This window comes from Heloderma suspectum, chromosome 3, assembly GCF_057233095.1.
Source record: "Heloderma suspectum isolate Gila_16-S chromosome 3, 16-S_ref, whole genome shotgun sequence".
NCBI classification, from domain to species: Eukaryota; Metazoa; Chordata; class Lepidosauria; order Squamata; family Helodermatidae; genus Heloderma; species Heloderma suspectum.
In genome coordinates, this window is record NC_139460.1 from 286,039,936 (window position 1) to 286,065,193 (window position 25,258).

The 25,258-nt window shown below is 40.0% G+C and overlaps 1 protein-coding gene across 15 annotated transcripts in view; it reads right to left on the reverse strand.

Annotated features, from left to right (window-relative positions):
* Positions 1 to 3,707: 3,707 nt before the first annotated feature.
* The window catches only part of TFDP2 (transcription factor Dp-2), a 66,791-nt gene continuing 45,240 nt past the window's right edge, over positions 3,708 to 25,258 (reverse strand). For 11 of the 15 annotated variants that reach the window (XM_084847190.1, XM_084847201.1, XM_084847204.1 and 8 more), the window contains 6 exons: positions 23,285 to 23,431; positions 22,748 to 22,816; positions 21,761 to 21,912; positions 17,103 to 17,269; positions 9,422 to 9,527; positions 3,708 to 8,792 (listed from right to left, as the gene is read on the reverse strand). In XM_084847190.1, coding sequence (XP_084703316.1) covers positions 8,615 to 8,792; positions 9,422 to 9,527; positions 17,103 to 17,269; positions 21,761 to 21,912; positions 22,748 to 22,816; positions 23,285 to 23,431 — 819 coding nt within the window. In that variant the 3' untranslated portion in view covers positions 3,708 to 8,614. The remainder of the gene's footprint in view (positions 8,793 to 9,421; positions 9,528 to 17,102; positions 17,270 to 21,760; positions 21,913 to 22,747; positions 22,817 to 23,284; positions 23,432 to 25,258) is intronic. The other 4 variants (XM_084847191.1, XM_084847197.1, XM_084847199.1 and 1 more) reach the window with 1 other exon arrangement.

Genomic DNA, 25,258 nt, shown 5'->3' on the forward strand with positions numbered 1-25,258 from the left:
CAGATGCCAAAACTATACCTGCAGGTTGGGGCATTGCTCTCTGACATCAAGTTTAAAGCAAGTCTTGAACTTGTACTGATTTCAGAATGTTCCAGGAAGCACACACCCGTACTGTAACTACTTGATCCATGTAATTATCTTGCCCATGCTAGAGGCTAAGATATACTGTCCTAACCTGCCTCTACCTGTGGCACTATGTATTGTTGAGTGGTGGTATTCAAATAAATGGCAAAAGATTTCAAAAGCACGAATGGTTAATTACAGCTACAGCCTCTGACTCATTTCCTGTGTCTTCTCATTCTCATATAATCTTTACATGATAACTGTCTTGCCCTTCCCTTACACTTCAATGGAGCAATATGGTAGCTGTTTTACAATATTCACATTTACAGAAAAGAAACATAACCAGCAAAATGTACAAAGGAGAAGGGCCATTAAACCAAAACTGATATAATACTGCTTGGCAATATGTCTTTGCTATTCTCTAGGTCAAGGAAGGTCAGCCTATGCATTTGCTACACCAAACTTTATGGATGACGAGCCGCTATAATAAAGTTACCATGATCTAGCAGAAAGGGTTTGATAATAATGTGGCATATCTGTTCAGGCATAATAGAAAATCCAGAGAGAGATATAACAGCAGAGAGTAGAATCTCTCCTAATTTAGGAATGTTTTTTAAAATTAAACTTATAAACTGTTTACCAAGTTTTAATCAATATATTGGGCTGGATGCAACTGGAAAAAAATGAAGTTACCGCAAGGATGGATTTAACAACAACTACTTCTCCCTTCCACTAAAAGACTATATCCCAATTCTTGTATGAATTTAGTTGCAAATAAAAGCCATGTTGCTGCAGAAATGTCATGCTCTTGGCTAGATGTACATATACGGTTGGAGCTAGACTTTGTCATTACTTGTTGCACTGATATGAATGGGTATACTCTGACTACTAATATACTAATGGGTATACTCATGACTAAGTCTGGCTCTAACCCACCTGAAATGCAATTAGCAGTTAATTTTTTGTGAGGCGATGTGCCTGGATTGAGCCCCTGGCTACCCAGCCAGATACAGTGAAAGAGCTGAAAGCATGTGCTTGTGGGCAATGGGAGTGCACAACACACACAACTCTTGGCAGCTGGGTAAGGGATGTTATTTCTTCCCTGTCAGCCATCTTTGCCTCAGTGATAATCCACATGTGGGACACAACATGAGCTAAAAGACTATGGCTATCATTTAGCAAATTAAATTATATATATAGCAGATACCAAGTAATCCCTACCTATACTGTTTTGCAATGTCTATTTTTGTATACTATTTCCCAGTGTCAGTTTTCTATTTTCCAGCAAGGCACAAGTAGCAGAAATACTTAAAATATTCTGAATTCAATAGAACTCAGCTTGCATATTAAAGCTTCACAAAGTTTTATCTCCACAAAATTTATGTCATACTACAGAAATGGCATAGAAATACATATGGTTCCATGTTCTTCACTTTTCCAAAAACTTCCATTTCCGTAGAATTGCACCATTGGTTTCCTTTGGATACAGCATGCCATAGTTTAGTTTGTTGAAAGACTGCTACAATACCACCAGCAGCTTTCTAGTAGACCCAAAGACACCCTATTGCTAATTATGAAGATATACAAACATGTGATCTAATTATAATCAGTTCGGGGTAGTTTTATGCTTTTAGACAAACATTTTCAGCATCACTTGAATGTTGTTCAAATGTGGCGGGCTACCGATAAAGTGAATGACAAGAGAACAAAACAAAGGATAAAAGAAGAGTGCCCTAGAGAATTTCATAACAAGAGGGAAGAAAAGAGGAAGCCAAACCTAGGTAGTGAGAGATGGGACAATCAAATTAATGCTTCATACAAGTCTCAGTGGTAATAGGCAAATGGATTTCTTTAACACAAGAATTAAAATAATCTTTCAAAAAGACAGGGTCTAACTCCCTGCATAGGAGTTAATATGTTCTAAGGAGCAACCTACACATATCACATTCACTATGTAGGTGGTTGAACAAACACCCCTGTATTTTTAATTTACACAGCTTCTCGAACACTAGACTTCTACTTTAAAAGATGACATTGTTCAAATCTGGCCCTCTATCCACCATGTGGGGTTGAAGCAGAGTTTAATGAATAGATGTATACAATTTATTTTTGCTGGTTTTTTTGCTACTCCCCCCAGCCTCTCACCCACATTTCCACTGCTTTCCTGTGAATCACAAAACCAATCTCTACTCCAGGTGCAAAATTAAGTTCTAACTAGCAATATGACCCAAGATTAACATAGTCTAATATAATTATCTTGACTACTACAAAGGCCACAAATGGCACACAGTGTATCTGGACAAATATTTTACATGAACAGTATTTCACAGCAGTCTAAGGACCAGAGTTTCAGGATTCACTCCATGAACAGAAACCATTCATCCCACCCTCCGGTGCATCCTGCTAGCCATCTAACCAAGGTTAGCTGAAAATCAGCATCTGTTCAATCCATATTCATTCAACCAGACGTTTAACTACACAAGGTAAACTTCCTCTTTCTACTCTTGCATTGTGACACCATGTGGCCAACAGAGCAGGCAATCCAGAACTCTTCCCAGGGTGCGCAATCCTGGTCAAAAACACCCAACAGAAAACAGCACTGGCAATTCCTAAAATTAGCAATACAATTTAAAAAATGTGTATATGGGAAAATATCATGTACTGAGAACCAAACTAAACAGTTATCTGTATTTTTTTAAACATTTGCTTCTGGTGTGGGAGGGGGAAGAGGCCTAATCAGCACTAAGATCACAACATGTAGGGCATGAGCCTAGGAAAAATAGTTCTGAAGCTGCCAATTGTGCCAGTAAGAGTATATGGCACCTTGGCCTGAACCATAACTATTGGTGTCCAGATGTTTGGCCTTAAGATGCTAGTTCTAACGAAGGCCAGACCAAGGTGCATGTGCACAAAGGACCTGTTATCAGCCCTTGGACGGGCAGCAGCTACCATTGTCATATACAGGCTTGTGGACCTTGTGAAAGACTAGTGGGGTATTATTTTTAAAAAGCATTACTGAGCTAGTACTTTCACCTCTGCATCTGCATGATGTCACTAGAATCTTGGAAGTGGGTACAGTCCCACAGCAGCCTTGTCTACAAGCCAGGACAAGGAGAGGGGTAGCAGATATTCTGCCCTGTTTCCAAGGACATCTCTTGTCTTGGCTGCTGGGGCTGAAGATGGTAGGACTGAACTGCCTGCCCCTAAGATACAAAGTTTGTTGTATATTTGTTTGTATGACAAGGCAATCTGATGCATTAGCACATGGAAACAATGTCTATAAAGTTCCTCTTTAGGCAGAATGACAAGGTAAGCCCACTAGAAGCCCACATGCTATTAATATTACCTCTCTCAAATGATTCACTTTAGTTTTCAAGGTAACTGTACCATGTCTAATAAGAAAGTGAGAAGGGGGGGATAGAAGATCAACTGGATGTTGTGCTAGAACCTACAAAGTGTTGAAATTAGTGATGTTTTGTATTTATTTTGAAAACATCAGATTGACTTGACCCTTTGTCCCCTGTGGTTTACTCTGTAAGACCTGTTTTCTGAAATGGAGAACACATGCAATGGACACTAACCTTTGACAGCTTTCTTCTGCCATGATGTTTTGCTTGAAAACAAGAGCAACCCCAGTTGTCTTTAAATTATTTTATTCTGTTCTAGAGTTCAGTTTTACTTCTCAGGTCACAAACAGCTGGATATTATTTTTCTTCAGAATATGCATGCTTTTCATTTCAATCAGATGCAAATACTCGCCCTGTTGTGCACAATCCTCACTTGCAGCATTTTAATAAAATACAGGATCACTTGAAATATACAGAAATAGATTCTTATATAAAATTTCCATAAAAAAATAACAGATATTTATTTATAAAGTGTGTGATACTACAAATTAACATTGTCCTGTTAGAACAGACACATATTTCTAATAGCAACGGTCTCACAGTAAAAGTATATGAGTTTCTTTGTATCTGTCTTCTGTCTCTTAAGACTCACACTATACTACCACATTTTTCAGACTTTTAACTAACTACACAAACTGTAAATATTATGTGGTAGTAAATTAAAATTATTCAAAAAGCAAAAAATCCAACAGCTTCTCTACAAAAGCATAGCAATAAAACAGGATTTTAAAGTATCTGATAGTTCATGAAGAATTAAATCTTCTGCACGTTCATTTACAAACTACAGACTAAACTTGTCACAGTGTGCTGGGCTGGTTTACATGTTGAGATATGTGTGGTAGCTGCTCCATGTGTACAGGAGCAGGCCACATGAAATATTGCATTATGTGACAAATTTCTATGCTGCCACAGTTCTACAGAGTGTGTATGTGCTGAGCAACATGTAAATAAGCCTTTAGATAATTTGGAGAAACATCACTATCAACATTTTGGTAAAGACAAGAATGCTTTTACACCAGATTCTGGTAGGAAAATAGGACACTTTATATCAAAAGTGATCAGGAACGGCGACATATAAAATGGCTGCAATTTATTAGAAAAAGCAGCTCATAATCCTCTGGCAATGTTACTGAAATGCACACAACAGCCTATTACCATTTTATTTAACTGTGTGGTTTATAGAACTGAGAGAAATAATCTTTCCCAATGCTGTGTCAAGGCTTAATTCATGTATAAGGTTTTTAGCATCACTTGTGTTAGTGACAGTAGTGTGTTCGTATGATGAGAATTACTGGTGGTAAGACTGAATTAAGGCATTTTTAAAATAAAAAATAAGCAATATATATTTTTCATAAAACATACAAATATCACACCTAGTAATGGCTCCAGTTTAAAAGCATTATTAAGAGCTTTTCAGATTGGATCTTATTTTCTGTGCCCACAGCAAAATTCCACGATGTGTATAACACAGACAGAAAATAGTTTATGAACATATTATTTTGATTGGCCCATATTAGTTATTTTTTAAAAAGTTTGAACTTTTCCACCAAACTTCATTCTCCCCCGCAATACTGGAGTACAAAAAGAACATAGCCAAAAATAATGAGCTAGGTCTTCTATACTATTGATGCCATATGGACAGTCCCTTTGGCTAAGGTATATATTGTCTCTTTCCCAGTTAGGATTGCCAGTTTCTTTTGATGAAATTTTAGGGTTCAGTCCAGTCCCATTATGAGTGCAGCACTTACATGTGGAGGGATTCCCAGAGGCATAACATTGTAAAGAATAGGGTGTCTGTGTACTCCTCCCATATCACTGTCCACCCCTTCCTACTCTGCTTGATCAAGGAATGCTGGCCTCCCATTCCCTATGCGTGGTGCCTGTGTGTGCAAACCAAGGGACAGAACAGGGTTCAGTTATGCTCTGTGAGTAACACTCTGCACGCAAATATTATGGCTGCAAAAGAATTGGACTGAGCTCTATTGGTCCAAAGTTTCCTTTTGAGCCTGATTAACGAATATAACCAGAGTTGTACGCATACTGACTTCCCTGAAATGGAGAAAAAGCACAGAATGTGGTATGCGGTACACAGTAAATCATTGCAAAAATAATACAGTCAAGAGAAATTATGGAATTCAATTTTCCCTGGCACAAAATTTGAATTGCCTGGGCACATACGTACAGAAAATGTTTCCTCTTGAACATACAAGTGGTCAGTAGTTTCATGTAACCTTTCATTTCAAAAGGTCCTGCACCAAAATGTATCAAATGTCTGTTAAAAATAAAAAATTGAACATGGGTAATTATGCTGATTTCTGATCATATGTACTTCCTAAGACCTAGATCCAGAATACCCACATGCAATGCAGGGGGGCCAGGTTAGGTTTCTTGGGGCGGGAGGGTCCAACTTTGAAATCTCATTTGAACTTGAAAGCATTAAAAAAACAAGATCCACAGCAACATCCAGAGCCTTGTTCTTGGATATACTCTAGATTTCAAAATGTATTTAAGAAAATTCGTTGTTGTTATTTTTTTTACACCACATAATTACCAAATTCTAGAATTCCTGAGGAGTATCACCTGCTGTCTGAAACACGGGAGAATGGACTTAATGTCCCTACTGCCCTTCCTACGGGAGTACAGGTACTGTGTGCAACCAGACCACATGCAATACTGCGATATCCTGTATTAAGACATACACAGCTAGCCTAGAAAGACCTACTTTCTGTACTGCACCAGTATTGTGCCCATTTGTACATGCAAAAGTTGCACATATGAAAATGGGTCTGCAGATCTCCACAAATCAACATGGAACTTCTGATCATTTGCATGTAGCCTGGTATTTCACAGGTTTGAGTGCAGAAGACAGAGAAATGAATATGCTGTCTTCTGAAAGCAGTGGGAATTAGGTATGTCAGAGCACATGCAGAACAGATGTGTCATACATGAAAGGGGAATACTGCTTTGAAGTAAATGCAACTTCAGTAAATATAATTTCCCACATTTTTCCCTAAACGTCCATCTGGCGGCATCTTATTCTATATTTCATGTAATAATATGAATAATTAATTACTAAGTAATTAATACTAATTCTTTCACTTGCTATAAGGCCCAGATGACAAAGGCAGACCTGCATCTTTAAACATGAGGCTGTACATTTTTGTATAAAATGGGAGCGGGAGCATGATTTCAAGGCCAAATAGTTGTGCAGATGGGGTCTTACAGGCTCTTTCCCTGCCCTCAGCTCCTCCTGATCAGGCACCAGCTCATATCGGGTATGAAAAGACACATGGGAAAAAAGCCATTGGAAGGATAGGTTGCAGGAACAAAAATGGCGGAAGGGGGGAGCTATGGCCCTTCAAAGTGAATTTAGCAGTTAATACTCATCTATAGAAAAAATAATTCTAGGATGAAACTAGTACATTACATCCCAAGTTAAAAAAAGTTTCCTTTTATTTTCCCAGAACTAGATCACAGTACTCTTGACTGAAATGGCTTTGTTTTATATATTAAAAAAACAAACTAAAAATGTCCTTAGATTATAGTATTCATCATCGTGAGCGATGGTATCTTTCCATCCATGCTGTTACTCTCAAGACTTTATCAGCACTGCATGATTTACAGCGACAGATTGTTATGGCTCTATAGATCAATTTCTTAAAACCTGAGATCAGAAGTGTTGCTACAATTTTACTTCTTTTAGGCCTTTGAGGAGAGTTGCACTGAAATATTTGCAATATTTCACAGGTCTAGCATACAACATTTAGAAAGCAAATTATTACTGTTTTAGAATATACTTCCTTATCATCTAAAACTGCTTGGGTTTGATAAAAATGCATGGAAAAAAGGTTACAGTTTTGCTACAGTTTAAACTCCCTTAACCTTTTTTTAAAAACCCTTTCACTATAAATTCTTCATTTCTGACTTTAAAAAAAATGAACATATGCACAGAGAATACTGTGAGTATTGTCCCACTGCTTAATAATGGATAGCAGAAAGGGAACATGGTATCTTGTTGAAATACTAATGCAAAATTTGGGATAAACTTAAAGTAGAAATTTTCAAGCTCAAAATATATTTGCCTGCATGAATTTATATTACTACTACTGTCCATAGCAAGCTGATTAGTATGAAACATACATCAATAGCCTCTCTACTATAATCTTATTAGACACTGTGGCATTAAAATATATTTTGTAGAAAAAACAGAATAGAAAATTGCTTTGATAGGAAACAATGAGCGTCTTATGTGATGAATGGGACAAAAGAGGGCAACTAAGGAAGCATTATCCCATGATACAGGAAGGAGTATGGTGCGCAGTCCCCCTTCTGCACTGTATTTTTGCTCTACGAGACCTTTTTGGAAGGTGTTCTATTCCTTGACTGTAAAAGAAAAGGCACTGTGGGCTAATCCAACTGCTCTGCATGTGGGCCTACTAGGGCAGGTGTACAGTTGCATACTGACTATATGCCTGTCAAAGCCTGTTGGAGGAGGGCACCCAATGGTTGTCTGTTACATCCTTTAAGGGGAATTTCAGATTTGCCTGGCAGATTACAGACACTGAGAGTCAGGTAGACTCAAGTAGCCACCCTGCATCAAGAAAGAATAGTATGTTTGGCCAAGGAGGCCCCTATTCAACCAACTGCCCAGGCCCCCTTGCAGCCCTCTCCTACTGGTAACGCTTTAGTGAGGACTAGAACACATAAATACATACACATAGCTGCTGATGCTCCATGCAATCTGAGGAGCAACCCATGCTCAAGGGCTCAAGATTGCCTCAATCTGCTGTGCAGGTATAGGGGTGGGGGAAGGAGAGAAGACCCATGTTACTCCTGTAGACTGGATGCAGGTACCAATGACACTGAATAGTGTCACACCAAAGAGTCCATTTTCCTGTTTGAGGCCCCCACATTTTATCCTATGTGCATAGGTTCAAGTACTGAAGTCTGTTCTTTTCTTGCTCTGTGAAAGTACACTGCCTGTACTTATTATAAGCAGCTTTCAGTCTGACAGTGGATAAATGTTTTCCAATCATTAACAAAATGCAAAGGGCATGAAGCAAAATGTGGAAGAAAGCTACATAAAGAACATAAGCTCACACAAATAGTGCACAAGAGCAGCATTTCATATGGCTGGTGTGTCTTTATTCTGGTGAAGACGAATCATCTTCATCCTCATCCTCATCATTGAATGAGCAGGGGGTTTCACCACGTGACTCTGAGTAGTGTGATGTTGCACTGCTGGATTGCTGACTGCTGGGGGCCAGCAGTTGTCCTGTTGCTAAGGCCACTTCAGCATCCAGACATAGTTCTGGATTTCCACTATCAAAGGAGCAGAAAGAATCCGCTTATCTGAGAGAAATGTTTCTTATTTAATAGCATTTTAGACTTGTTTTAAATTATAGTTCACCAAACTCTACTACCACTGATTTGCTTCATGCATGCATGTTCATCTCTCCTCAACTGTAGAATTAATCCATGAGTTGCAAGTGTGATTAAGCCATTACAGACCTATTTCTATAGACAGAACCTTCAAATGACCTGTCATCCAGTCAAACAATACTTTTCAAAGAAGTAGGAGTTCGCACATTCCACTGAGCTTCATTAAATGTTGAGTAAATCAACTGATGAGACACCAAGTGATGGTCATGCATATGTGAACAAGCCAGTCATTATAAATAATTTCATTTTTCCCATTCACCAAAATCCATAACATATATGTTTCAGCTTAAACCTACATGCATATTAACCTTAAACCCATTCACAGTTTAGAGATTAAACCAGAAATGTATACACCAAAAGGCAAACTAAGATGTATCTAAATGAGAATGTCTTGCTTTGTGCAGCACCGATGCAATACTTACTGAAGTAAAGGTTCTGGGCTTGGTTTTTCCCACAGGGAATTTCAGCTTGTTAACAACATAGAAGCAAATCATCCATTCAACATTTACCTTGACTTAAAAATAGCAGTATCCCCAGCTTTGCCCAAAGTAGAACCTGGTTGAGTCGAATTTAAAACTAACTCCTCGTTCATCCAACCAACTCCTGTAGACATATCTAAAAGAAAGCATGAAATCAATTATAATCCAACACACAGCACCTGCGATTTAAAAGCTGTATGGCGTAAACATGTAATAGCAGATGTTTACTACTTTTTCTGTTCAGAACCATGTTGTTTCCTTCTCTCTAGGCCAGGAATGGGCAATTTGTTTTGGCCTAAAACTCCTATCATTCCTCACCATTGGCTATACTGGCTAGGGCTAATGGGAGTTGTAGGCCCAAACATCTAATGGGCCACAAGTTGCCCATCCTGCTCTAAGCATCAGCCCATTCACCAAGCTACATGTCTGGAACCTTGAACAATCTCAGTTTTTATTTTACTCTGCAACCACAGAGCAAGTTCTTCCAAGACATTTAAAGCTAGAGGGACCTGCAATGCTCTATCTTCTCTCCTAGTTTCTAAGCTCTTTCTTATGTTGTGTACCAAGTGTACATGAACTTAGGTTGTGAGCAAGAGCTGTACCATCTCTATTTTCTGTACAGTACCTTGTATGCTACCAGGAGTAAACATATGTATGTTTACAATACATGCTGATTTGGGTAAAATCTGAAAGTTAAAACTCACATGAAAGCAGCATTTTGGGGATAAATTAAATAATTAGCTTATAATTCTTTACACAAATAATAGTGTAAAAGTTGTTATCCTGTGGTCTATTTTTAGTAGAATTGGCGCCAGCTTCTCTCTATATTCTAAGTAGGAATACCTGAGGGGTGTCTCCACCAGTGATTTACTCTGAGCTGGCTGCGTGTTGAGGTCGTTAGGGATACATGACATCGTGGCCATCCAGCAGCCACCCCAGAGCTTATCAGGGAAAACTCGCATTTCCTGAGACTGCTTAAAGTCCGATTCTTTTCCTTAAGTCAGGTACTCCGCATTGTAGTTGTTGTGTGCCCCAACCCCCACATTTGGCTCAGATATGCTAGCCCTGTCCAGGGGTGTTTCCTTCCCAGCACAAGCATATGTGTTGTCTACTCAGAAGTAACTCCCACTGAAGTAATTAATTTGTCCCCCCCCCCATTACAGCAATCAAGGGCACCAACTGGCTAGAAAGAGGCTTGAAGGGAAGCAACTGATTCTGAAAGGGCTTATGAGGTTTGAAGGGAATTAATTCGTACCTTCCTTACCAAGAAAGGGGCAGAGAGCATGGAGGGAGGAGGGCTCTTATTGGTTGAGCAGCCCCTGCCACTCAGATGACGTTCACTCCACACTCCCCCTTGAAGTATGTTATGTGATGCGAGTTGGAATGGTGCAATACCCACCAGCGTGGAGCCCTACCCAAACCAAAAGCAGCTCTTAGAAAAATGCAGGTAAGCCACTCCCCCCTTTACTTTTTGTTGTCATGGAGACACCAACCTGGATATCAAACAGGAGTTTGCTGATCTGAGTTTATGCACACTTTTCTTGCTACTTTGGTTGATTTTTCATTTCTTTTCCCATATCATGATTAATATCAATATTATTAGCAATAATATCGATATTAGCAATATCAATATTAGCAAAATTTTACCTAACCTCTTAGAGGATAGGCAAAATTTTGGGAAAACATAACTTAAGACTTATCAAAAAGAAACTCTAGTGAACTTTCTACCTAGCTAATTAGCTGCATAGTAAAATGGAAACAGGGTTTATTAATTCTTAAGTTGGAAAGAACTCAACCATCCAGAGCATCTTAGAAAACAAAACAAAATACGTTGTCTTCCAGACTTATCAGAGAAGTCATAAGCTGGGTGAAGCTTTGAGTCAAAACCTCTCCACCATAGTATGAATTAACTTAGCAAGGAAAAATCTATTTGAAAGTAGAATGACATCATAGATCCAGTGAAATGAATTATCTGGAGAGTCTTTGAAGTGTTAGCACAATGGGTTATTTGCGTAGGTCTAATGCGCTTTGGCTGTTCAAAAGGAAGGGAAAAGTTAACCTTTGAGGTATCTTACTAAATTAGTCAAATAGACATGCCGTTATTTTTTGCTCAGGAAACTTTAGAGGCAAAGGTAGAAGGCAAGGCTTTCTCTACACACACACACAAGAAACTAAGAACTATATGGCTCATTAACCCTTTCTAGATAATACAACGAAGGCTGCAGAAATTAATACAACAGAGGTAACAGTCATACAACATTCAAGATCTCAAAGGTTTATTCAATACACCTGAGAGGTATGCCACATATTTTAGCTGAACTATTTATATCCTTGAATTTTTCCAAAAAACTGCAGGCTATCAGATCATTTCAATATTATTGCTCTACTTACAGGAGAGGTGCTGAACAAATTTGCAGTGGGGAGCCCATCCCACTGGGCCCTCTGCAAGATGATGTCAGTGGGCGTGGCCACAGCCACTGACATTATTGCCCCACCCCATCCATTTTGCCTTTCTCTGTTCCTCTCTCAATATGGAGAAAAGGACTCCGCTGGCACAGGGAGGCCCAGTCAGTCCTCCCAGCACCAGCCAAGTCCCTGGCTTGGGACAATGCACGGTGTCCCTATGGGGGTGGTACACGCTGCACTAAAGGACTCAGCTGGCACTGGGAAGACTAGCCATTCCTCCCAGCACCAGCTACTTGCTGTCCGTATCCCCGCCATTATCTGTGATCAGAGATAAGAGCAGGGATTCCTCCAGGGGGTGGGATTGACACCAATCCCTCTCCCCTGGAGGAACTTAACAAGGCTCTACAGGCTAAATGCAAAACCTCTGTGGCCTGGACTAGGCCTGCAGGAGGAGGTTCGCATCCCTGTCTTATGAAATGCCTATATAAGCAAACATTTCAACATCTTACGTTTCATTCTTTAAGAGTTTGAAACTTCAACAACAGTGCAATAGTTTGTTCACTGTCAGAGTAAAGTTGCCATGTGGAACAGTGGATGGCCTGTTCAGAGTGATCAAAACTGGAAGCCTGATTCAAAGATAAACTCCTTAGATTTATGCTGGCTATCAGCACCTTAAATCAAGCCATAAATCAAGGAATGTGATGTTATTCTTGGAAAGCTGTTAAAGAGACATGCATACAATCAACATACCATTTGTTTTTGGCATTAACTAGCCACAACCATGTGAAAAGAAATACTTATTCTTATGTTTTCACTATCCTACAGTACTGGAAATAGAAATGGATTATGCCAAGGACAAGAAGAGAAGCTAGAAGTTGTTGAGAAAACAGTTAAAATCCAGCTACTATCTTCATCCTGAAAATGTTTACAAAGCACATTTAAAGCCACAATTTTGTACAGGCCTCTGATTTCAGTTAACGGTGCAAATCAGACCAAACTAGCCCCACTTCACATTTTGTAATTAAGTTATGGATATGAGAACATATTAAAAAGTCTTTGGAATAGCAGTTTGCATAAAGATAGATTCGATTAATAAACCACTCTCCCATGCTTCCCCAAGAAAGTGGCTCTCCTAAAATTGTGCGAAGAAAAGAACAGGGCCCATAGTGGGCAATGACTTGGGGGCTGCACGGACATATGTGCGCATGCACACACACGCATAATTCTCATATAGATCACTATTTCCTCACTGCTAATACCAGGAGAGAAATGGTGAACTTGATGAGGATCACTTGATGATGGCTTTAACCTTGCTCCTGCCCCTGCCCCCCACCCTACACTGCCTCAGCGATCCTGATCAGGAACATTGTCAGTATTGCTGGTGAGAGGGCATAATTAAAGCCTCTCCATGTCTGCTGCCCCCCCCCCCCCCCCGCAATCTTGATCAAGATTGCTAGGAGAAGTGAGATTGCAGCCTCTTCTCACACACCCCATTCCTAATCAGGATCACTGTTTTCCTGCTGCTAATAGCAGTGGGGAAACAGTGATATGTTCCCCACTCCATAGCTGAAGGCTGAATAGAGCTGGGGAATGGGGAAAAGTGGGCGGGACACTCCAGGGGTTCCGCAGGCTACACAGGGAGCTGCCAAGAGCAGTGTGCAGCCCATGGATTGTCCATATATGTATTAGAGCATTAAAAGGGCAGTTACATTCACTAAACAAGGAAACTTTAGTGAAACAATATTCAGGGAGACAATATGGTGTTGCCCGTTTGATAGCTTGTTCCAATAAACCAGGTATTTTGTAAAAATAAATGATTTAATATAGAACAGTTCATGTAGTTTAGCATCATTAAAAGGGTGACTGCAACTGCTGAGAGTACCCCGAAACAGGATCTAAATTCAGGTTACCTAGGGCTGTCCCACTCCAAACTACATTGAGTTATAAAAATCCAAGCTAACATTCTTTCCTTTAAGTTAGTAATGTAGCAATATTATGCAAATCAAACTGCATAAAAGCCAAGTAAGAGGAGAGTTCAGTAAGAACTGTAGGCGTGGCCCTATTCATATGCTTCTATATAAGAAAAAGCATGAAATCCTAACAAGTATCTACCCAACTCAAGTGAATCTTCCAACATTCTTAGGTTCCAACAGGCATGAGGTGAAATAGCTACATCCACACTGAGGAATTCATGAGAAAGTCAGATTCAGCCAATTAATAATAAATGGTGCAAATTTGCTGTTAAAAAGGTGAAATAAGGTTTAGTCAAGCTGCTTCATGAAAGATTGTTCATGAAAGATTTCTTTGTGCTACTCAATACTTTAAGTAAAACAGTTATAATTCCAGTCTGTGGGTATCCGAGCCTTTGGTAATGTGGTGAAATGGGACTTCTCTCAGCACTGCTGTGCTGTGAGAACATGTCATCATTATGAGACAGTACAACTGTAAGACAGACCTCTATCAAAAGGCCCTGCAAGTCTTGTTCCGTTCTGCCTCAACAGTCACCTATGCACAAATACAGGCACTGCCAGAGGGAGAAATTGTACTTTAAATTAAAATCACTCATCGAAAGTTAAAATCAAAAAGCCAAATTCTCACGCCTGGAAACGCAGAAGTTCTTCACATATGTATTTGCAACATGACTTGTATGAACTGAGGAGGTTGCGCAGCCTTGCTTGAACTTATGGAGAATGGTAGGAGAACACAGGAAGCTGCCTTATACTGAGTCAGACCATTGGTCCCTCTAGCCCAGTATTGTCGACACTGACTGGCTGTGGTTCTCGAGGGTTTCAAGCAGAATTCTTTCCTTGCCCTACCTGGAGAAGCCGGGATTTAACCTGGGGCCTCCTGCATACAAAGTATGTGCTCTATCACGCTGGGCTATGGCCCCTCCCAAGAGCACAATTCTTAACAGACCTCACATTCCAGAAAGGGTATAATTTCTCATATGTGGGAAGGAGAGGCCAACTGAACTATTACAACTGGAAATTATGTTGCGCAGATACAGTACCTTTATTCCAATATGGTTTCCTAGAATGCAGAAAGTCTGAGAAAATATGGACATAAAGGCAAGGACATGTGAAATTTAGTAGAGGGGGGGGGGTTCCAAATACAGTGGAGAGCAACTTCAATAGTGGCTCACGCTTGACTACATTTCTTTCCTCTATCTCTGCCATGCCCCACCCATCTTTTGTAAGAAGCTAAAGCCTAGCTGTCACTTTCAGGATAGTGGGCACCAAGCATGTTTTTGGAGCATCCCATTTTGTGTTTAAAGTATAACCGAATCCGCTCTATTTGTGTCACAGGTTGTTTAGCAGCAAGTATATGTGTGAAGGTTTGAGGCCTACAGAGGCAAGGAAAAAGGTCAGGCTTAGAATTATAGAATAGTCAGGTTGGAAGGGGCCTATAAACCAGCGAGTCCAATTCCCTGCTCAGTGCAGGAATCCAAGTCAAAGTATCCTTGATAGATAGCTGTCCAGCTTGATCTTGAATGCCTCCAGCGTGGGAGAGCCCACTACCTCCCTAAGTAATTGGTTCCATTGCTGTACCGCTCCAACAGTCAGGAATTTTTTCCTGGTGTTCAACTGGAATCTGGCTTCCTGTAACTTGAGCCCATTATTCCATGTCCTGCATTCTGGGATGATCGAGACGAGATCCTGGCCTTCCTCTCCTTGACAACCTTTCAAGTACTTGAAGAGCGCTATCCTATCTCCCCTCAGTCTTCTCATCTCAGGGCTAAACATGCCCAGTTTTTTCAGTCTCTCCTCACAGGGCTGAGTTCCCAGTCCTCTGATCATCTTCGTTGCCCTCCTCTGAATGCTCTCCTTTGTCTGCACCGTTCTTAAACTGTGGTACTCAGAACTGGACAAAATATTCAAGGTGAAGCCTCACCAGTGCTGAGTAGAGGGAAACTAGTACTTCATGTGATTTGAAAGCTATACTTCTATTAATGCAGCCCAAAATAGCATTTGCCTTTGTGCAGCCACATCACACTGTTGGTTCCTATTCAGCTTGTGATCTACAACAATTCCAAGATCCTTCTTGCTTGTAGTATTGTTGAGCCAAGTCTTCCCCATTTTGTAACTGTGCATTTGGTTTCTTTTTCCCAGGTGCAGAACTTGGCATTTATCCCTATTAAATGTCATTCTGTTGTTTTCAGCCCAGTGCTCCAGCCTATCAAGATCACTTTGAATTTTGTTTCTGTCTTCCAGGGTATTAGCTATCCCACCCAATTTTGTGTCATCTGCAGAGGCCTGGAGTTTTTCTGTTGGGAGGGGGTATCCCTAGGAGAAGGAGTTTCATTTCCGCGGGTAAGTTTCAGCTTCATTTCCCCCGTTAAGTATCATTTCTTCAGGTCTGAAGCCGTACTCTCAGTTTTGAGGAAGGAGGGTATATAAAGAGAACGAGACTAGAACCTCAAGAGGGAGCAGGAAGAAGCAGCCTGAAGAAGTCTAAGTACAGCTAGGGTAAAGGAACCTGCATTTTGCAACTTTTATTTTCTCTTAATGTCTTTTGTATCACTCAGCTCTATTGTGTAAATACCTTTAGTGTGATTTTCTTACTTTAATTTAGCAGTAAACTGTTGTGGTTAAACACCAGGTATCTAGAGTGTCAATCACCCCATGCCTACAGCCTAAACCCCACGTTATTGAGAAAGGGAAGTTTAAAATACGGAAGGTGGGACTCTTAAGGAGGCAAGGAACCCTTAACGAGTTGCTCAGGGGGTTGAGGTCATAAGGGGAACCTTGACAATGTGTTTTTAGGCTTAGCTGTTTTGTCACATGGTGTGTGGCAAGCTTCAGTTGAGCATGCATGGTGAAATGTGCTTGTTTCAGTTAAATGAAATTTGGTTCCAACCAGAAGAGTCTTACTGCAGCCAATCGGCCACTGCCACTGGCCCCTTCTGTGGTTCTGCCCATAGGCTTGTACCCTAGCTTCAGACACAATCTGTAATGTACCTTTTTATTGTCAGGATGTTTGCTAGTTTCCTGTACTGAAACTGTGTAGCACACCCTCTCATAGGGCTTTAAAAATATGTAGACACGCCCTTAAGTAGTAGAGTGGAAGTAGGAATTATTAATGGGACTACTTTGAATAAAAGTCTATTCAAGCACCTTGGTTCATTTACAAGTTCTGGAATCTCTAGCTGAAAGTTAATTATAGAGCTACCAGTTGTGCAAGCCTGCCAGGTTTCATAAGTCACTCAGTACTGCCATCCTCATGCAATCTGACATCATTAGAAATACTTTACTAAGATGAAGATGTGCATTTAATCATCAATATGCAAAACCCACAATTAGCTTACCTGTGACATAGTTTTCTAACGCTTTAGGCACTAGTGATTTAGCAGTTCTTAGGTCTTCTGGTGAGCATTTGCCTGCCTCTAGGCCAAGTGACATTCCCATTCGCTTCAATATTTCAGTGTCATCATGGATCTCGAAAGTATTATCAAAATTAAAAAGATATTCAAATCTGTAGGAGGGAAAAACGTGAGATTATTTCCTATGGAAGCTTAGGTGCATTTTCTAAATTATATGTTAATAAGTGTCCAAATACAATTACACTCACAGGATTACTTCATGAGTCAAATATGTATTAAAAACTTTGCTAGATTCAGCAAGAGGTCTGATAGCATTTGTACAACTGCCATCTCAGCAGGTTCAAATTATTATATTTCCCAATTAAAAACACTTTTTCCATGCAAGGCAATAGGAGTCCATAAACCTTTCTCCCTCATTAAACAGATTCAATTTGAGGAAACATTTTGTTTAAGCCAGAACCTTTTCTTGTACTAAACCCAATGGATTTTAAAGGTCATCTACAGAATCGTCACCAAAACACAGTATTTTCCTCCATGCTTTTTCCTTCAGTGTACGTATATTTCATCCCTACTCTGGACCTAGGCGATATAAACTGGTGACAATTAATGTTTAGGATGGCTTATCATTAGGAAAAGCTGTCCTTGAATAAATGTTTATTGTTAACAATCTTTATTATTATAGTTTTAAAAATAAAACGTTATATATACACAGTCATCAGTAAATTACATTACCAGTGTAACTCATTTTAGAATTACAGTAATTAAATATGCATATGCTATCAGAGAAATGTGTGTGCTTTACTTTCTCTTGCTTCTGGAGTTAACCATGCAGGGTAGGAAGATTAGTTTGAATATTTAAAAATCTTGAACACTAAATTCATAAATGTCAACTGGTAAATTAATTTTTTAGTCATTATGTCAAGTGATACTGTGAAAGTTACCAATTTATTTGCATTGTTACAGAAAAATAAACTGATAGGACAAAAATAAGCACACTATAAGCAGCAACAACTGCATACCTTGGGGCATCATAAATGGACTCTTGGTAGTGTGCCTTCATATAGGAGATGCTTATAACATAGGAAAACTACATGAATTCTCCCAAAGAGATTCTACAAAGCCTTTGCTGAAAGGTAGCAAATCAAGCCAAAATATTTTGCAATGAGGCTTCCCGATACTCCAGTTAAAGACAAGGGACATGCTGCCTGTTCAGTAGTTTACCAAGATACCACTGGTCTGTACCAGAGGCATCCTAAGAGCTGAGACTGAAGGGTCCATAAATATTTGCTGGCTGCAGTAGACAACCCATTATTTATGGTTGCCAGTCTGCTGTCCCTCCACCATCCCCATTCTCCAGTAAAGGGGGTTGTAGAAAATGAGTGTGAGGGTGTAACATGTTGTTGCTCCAGACTTCATGCTGGGCAGGAACACAGTCCAATGGCTTGAGATTTGGGCACCTTAAGGACCACTTTCTTCCATCTGTTCCTCCCCACATGCTCCAATCATCAACTGGGGCACTACTTCAAATCCCCCAACCTCATGAAGCTAGGTGAACAGCCATAAGGTCTAGAGCCTTTCTGGTGGCTGCACTGTCTTGTGGAATGCTGTCAACAGAGGTTTGTCAGTCCCCGACACTTTACTCTTTATGGCAGTACATTAAAGGATGGCTGTTTAAGAAGACATTTAGTTAAAGTTTTAATAGCCCTTTTTACAGCCCTTATGATGAACTGCTGTTTTTATAATGTTATTGTTGTCTGCTTAGATTCTTAAGATGATTTGAAATATTTCTGATCTTGGTTTGTTTGCCATCTTGAGTTCTCTTTTGGGGAAATAGTCATGATATAAGCTTCTAAAATAAATAAATACAAAATAAAAAATGAATTTCTCTTCAATTCTGAGTATGTGCCAGGCTGCAAGGCAATCAAAAGTGGCAAGAGATTCTTGCTGCTTTCACATACCTTTAAAGCACAGTGAGAAGCCAATTCTTTTCCATCAGGAGAGGGGCAGGATCATTCATTATGCTAGACTAGAAGGCACTTGTAAGTGGGGAAAGAGACTCTTTTCTCCCAGCCCAGCACCAGGTAGGTGAATGATTCAGTCCTTCCCTTAGGTTTAGAAATAGAATCATAGAGAAAGACTACAAATGACCAGGAGCCACATTATGCCATCTGATAACAACAGACGATCTGTTATTTTAGTCAGCTAAGACGACTACATTGTGCTTGTCATTATGTGGATGCTGGCAGTGGTATTTAAGATAAAGGAAAGTCCAATGTGGACAGCTTTAAATTCCAAAGTTCTGATGGATCAACTTCCAACAGAAAATAACTTATCTCCCACAGATTAAACAGCCTCCAATGTTGCTACAGGTTATGGCAGAAACACTGAAGAAATCTCTGAAAATAGGCATATATGCCAACAGAAATACATCACTGTGACACGTAATCTAGCAAATGCAAAACTTGCATGTATGATACAAGCAGAAGCAAGTTCTAAGTTCAACAAGTTCTCCATAATGTTTGGTGCATTTCACATCTGCCTGACATGTTTCAAGACACTGCAAATTTAAAGAGTAACCAGAAGCCACCCACTTACTGCAGAAGCTAGTATGCTTGCAGAAAGATAAATGAACAGGTTCCTAATAGGCACCCACTTCAACTGATATAAAAAGGGTATACTCTTAGCTGATCTGGAAAATTATAGGAGTAAGTTCAATGTATTTTTTTAAAACAAGGCTCCCACTCACTTTACATCTGATCCAAACTACCCCATCTGTGTAAAAGGTTATAATAAATCATAATTCCATAATTTGGAATTACTAATATTTTATACATCAAGTAGGGCCAAGCAGCACTGTGCTGCTTTTCCATGGTCTCCTGCATTTTCGATGAGAATTCTGCATATGCTTTTATGAAACATCTTAGTTCTTAAGTAAATATCTTCCTTTCTGAAGTTCCTTCACTGTTTCATCTAAAGCATCCTAAATGAAACAGAATTCACTGAACTGGAGGATATTAGAAGTTGTAGCTATGAGTCATTTTGGTGATTTGTTGCTTCTGGAGTGTGGTCCACTGCTCAAAAGCTATGGAAATATATTTACCCCCTTTTTAAAGTGTCACGTCTAAGAATAAATGCTGTGTCACAAATGGCTTCCACTTTCATGCTGCTGTCGAAGATAGTGCTCCCTTTTCTTTGATTACCTACATCCTCCAGCTTATTGCCAACATATTGTAATAGCTTTCTGTCCAGATGCTGAATACACCTGATAGGTCTTTGAAATCACATTTATCAACCTTGGATTACCAAGCCTTATTTTGCATTTGTGTATCCAAATCAGATGCATTTTATTTGCAATTATGGACTGCTCAGCAAAAGCACACATAGATTCAAATGCAGCTCTATGTGCCTTTCACATGATATACCCTGAATTCTCTTTATCTTTTGGAGAAGTTGCCTTCTGCTCCTTTGGTGCATGGTGCAGCATGACCATGGCAGAACTTCTTTGCCAATGAAAACTACATCAACGTATCAACATCTAGACATCCTTCTAAATTTTTTATGGTGTTTTTCATAATTTCTCACTGAAAGTTGAAATAACTTCAACTCCTTGATATTCCTTGTATTCTTTTAGGCAGAATATGCAGTTTCTTGATTGCTGTGTGGTGTGTAGTTTTTAGCTAGTGATGCAGTTCTCATTGTTGCTATTCACAGGAATGAACTTGGTTGATGCTTTGGAGAATTAACCTCATTTCTCTTTCTTAGTGGTCTGACTTATATGGGTGATAGACTATGAGGGGAAAATATATCTACAAATTGAAACGTGTGTTCACATGTTGTAACTTTCCTCAGTTGACTAAGGAATTAGTTGAGGAATTAATTGACTTAATTTTTTGTGTTTGAAATGAGTCCACACATGATACCATGGAATCCCAGACCAGGTGCTGCTTTGAGACCTAAAAAAAATTATGATGGTATCTTTCGATTTCAAAATACTTACTAAGCCATATGCAAGGCCGTCATTTAAAAATGTGATGTTGATTCCTCTAAGTACCAATATTACCTACATCTATATTCATCTGGTTCAGAATACAAATTTCTCCAGCTTGAAATGCTTGACTACAATATGAATTGAGCACCATTTCCCTGAGAATTTTCTCTAGTCCAGAATGCAACCACAGCTTCTGAACATTCAGCAAGGGGTGGGACATGTGTATTCTAGCCAGAGAGAGCAGAAAGCAAGAGAACCCTTCCTCTGAGATCAAAAGGGGAGGGATCACTTGCTTTGTCTTCATCCCCAAATGCATATCCCCAGGAAGAGAGATTTATGGAAACACACTAAAATACCAGGCTTACACATCTTTATTAGATGACCTGACACCACCCACTTGCAGCTCAACCTACTGCATTGTGACCATTTTGTTCCAGTAACTTTTTACATCACAACCTCACAGAAACAGGTGTGTTTGATAGAAATGGCAGATGCATTATTTAGGTGTACACATTTCAGCAAGAAAACCTAGGAAATCTGCATACCCTAGTAAGATTTAAAACATCAATTTGCTACCAGATTTAAGAAAAAAGGCTCTTAGACTTACTATAAAATAGGGTCAACAAACCAGCATGTGCTTCCATATCATACTCACTTGTCAGAAGATATGCTGCAATCTATAACTGTTTTTTTGCTGGTGTTTATTACTAGAAAAGGCAGTTGTATTGTAGAATTAACAGGTGGGAGTCCCCGAGTCTGATGTTCATTTTGTTGATTTCTTTGTACCAAGTTTTTGAAAGCAATTTGCTGTACAAAGAAGTGAAAATGATCAGATTTAAACACAAAACAAAATCTTTCCCAAGTTATTGTCTGGGTTCAGACTACCAGTGGGGGAAACGACACAGCATTGGTCATTTCCCCTCCCCTCAGCATGCTGGTTATGTGACTAGGATTACCCTAATTACCTGTGCTGCATTGTGGGTTGCTGTGTTGCCTGAACCTGGCGCGCTGTGTCGCTGTGGTAACTTTTCATCCAACCTACAACTCATTCGGTTGTAGGGGTTGAAGGGTGGGTGAAAAATCACCACAGCGGCATGCCGGGTTCGGACGACGTTGCGCGGGTAGTCCCAGTCATGCAAACGGCACACGGGGGGGAAACAACCAATGCTGCATTATTTTCCCCACTGATTGTCTGAACACCCCCACTGCCTCAGAATTTAATAAGAATGCCAACCGTAGGTGCAGCACCAGGTACTAGGAAAACCGACATTTTAGAATCCAATCAACAGTAGGTTTTGAACTATAGAATGTCAAACTAAACAAATGAAAGTTAATTTAGAAAACATCACTTAGCAGGGTGATGGTAGACAGAGCATGATATCGGATCTGAGACGCATTTCTGTGTTCACAGGTATTTCTGACAACATGGTAAGAATCCTTACAGGTTGTATTAGGAGTTAGGCTGTATTTCGGACAGGCATACAACTTAAGCATACAACTTATGTGGATGGCAATAACATTTCAATGTGCCCTTTGCGATTTAGGAATCCTTATATGTATAACAAAAACATCTGAGCTGCTTAACACTGTTAAACACAATGGTTTTGTATGCAAGTGAGATCTTAAATTTTGGAAAATCTACCTGCAGTAGAAGTTCTTGGAGCTGAACTCTCTTCTGTTTTATTCGTTCTATACGTCGTTGCTTCTCTATCTTCAAAAGGAATGTGAAATTAAAGATAAAGATACAAAAACAGTAGATAAATACATTGGTGTGCATCTTCCTCTGGATAAAGCTGAAATCTTTTGTGAAAGCACCAACTGTTTTAAGGGATCTGTATCACAGCCCATGATGTATACTGCAGAATTCCCAGAAACATTTTAAATGCCACCACGATCTTTTGCCTCATATGGATTAATAAATGGAGTGGGGATGTCAACAAAGTACATGTTAAACAGTATTTTCATAGGAGCCAGCGGTAACCAACTGGCAGTCTGCATAGTCATTTTGATTGAGCTCCAAATGGCTGTACAAATTTCAATCAGTACATGATATAAACGCACTTCAGTACTCTTTTATTATAAAGTAATGTGCAAATAAGAATGTGAAGAATTAGAATTCATGTAAATCCCCTTTTTATCAACAATGTCCACCAGTATACATTTCCCACCCTTTACTCACCTCTAGATTTTGACATTCTTGAGCTGAGTTTGTAGGAAGGCCTATCCATTTGATTTCTTTTTTCTCCTTCGAAATAATGTTCATTGCCATCAACACATTGAGGGCATCATAAACTCTCCGCCTAATATTCTTCTGATCATAAGCCTGCTTAAAATGCAGTAGTTAAATATATCATCAGCTCACTACAGATGTCAAAAATTATCCTTTTAATAAAAAATATATATCAAGGTTTCACCATACGGCTTGAATTCTTACTGTAGGCAGGTTATTACTGTGAACACTAGAACTATTATTTATAGCTAGGCATGTGGCAAACCAAGACACACACGCTGTCAAAATAGCAGTGATTCTCTGTCCCTATCACACACATCCCAGTCTGGTCTAGCCTACAAAAGGAGTGTTTTTCATTTTAAATTAATCTAGATCTTTGGATTTCTTTGAAATCTGCAAGATTAGAACTTTATCAGTGTTTCTTTATTCCAAGTAATGCCCTACACAGAGGTTTTCAAACTGATCTGCAGAAAGGTTGCAGAACAGTTGATAAAGGGAGGGTTTGCATGTCATGCTAAGCCACCCAGCAAATTAGCCATGGTGGCTTGGTTGTTTGCTGAACAACCCATGGTACGCCTGACAGACGATCGGGCTTCCCGTGGCTTGTTCTCCACCTCCTTCCCCCTCCGTCCTCCAGCCAGCTCCAGCATGTATCCCAGGTGCCTTTGCAGCAGACCTTCTCGTCTCCTCACTCCGGCTCCCTCCACAGCCTGTCCTTTCACCACCTTAAAAAAAAATTGGCGCTTTGAGATTATGCAAATGTGTTCATAATTTTTTAATGTTATTTTTTCCTTGTTCTTTTGCAAGTGCACAAGAGTCACTTGTCCATTATGTGTAGTCTTGCCTGGTCAATTTCCTTGTGTATTTCAGCTGTCAAACGGAGCACCAAAATGGAGTAGGTAACATACCAGGAGATTGACAAGATGAGGCTCCATATAGACTAACCTGAGCACCCTTGAGAAGGATCGGGGGAGAAATAACAGTAAGAGAAAGGAGGGAACCAACAGCAAAATACAGAATCACCAAAAATGGGGGGGGGGGAGGCAAATGGAGTAAGTGCACCAAAAGGGTGTGTGTGAGACAATATCTCCGCCTTGGCAACGCAATCCTCTTGCTTTTAAGTGCCAAACTGACACTTCTCAGTGTCCTCCACAGGTTACATGGTCCTCCTCCTCTCCACATCCGCTGATGTGCAGTATCCACAGCAGTAACTGCTCCAAAAAGGAACAGCGAGAATGGGGGGAGTTAATATCTCCCCTTTCTGGAGTCGCTAGAGAAGTGGGGAAGTGCTGAAAATGTGAAAAGGGGTTGTGATCCCAGTGGAGAGGGGGCCAGGATGAGAAGACAAGACAGGCTCTGCTGCAAAGGCACCTGGGATATGTGTCAGATCTGACTGGAGGACAGAGGGGAAAGGTAGAGGAGAATAAGCTATGGCAAGCCCGATCATCTCTCTGATGTACCGTGGATTGTTCAGTGAACAACCAACCCACTATGGCTTGTTCGCAGGGTGGCTTAGTGTGACGTACAAACTCATCCACTGTTACAGTGTCAGCTGAAGATGGGAAAGGAAAATGATGAAGCAAGAGGAAAGAGGGAATTGGTCTGCTTAAGCCCTTAACAGCTTCTAGTGAATAACCTGATGTGTGTGTGTGTGTGTGTGTGTGTGTGTGTGGTGGTGGTGAGGAAATACATGTTGTGTGATCACACACACCCCCCGCATTATATAGGGATGTTTCAGGAGGAAGTATCTTACACAGCTATAAGATGTGATACTTGAGCATACTATTATAGGGTTGTACAGAAAACAGTGGAAGGCCCTTTATGCAACAGGCCTTTTGCTCCCCCTCCATTGCAGTCCCATGAGCCCCCCCCCCCCCCAAAGTCTCATGTCACAGCAACCTCAGGAAATGTGGGAGTTTAGGG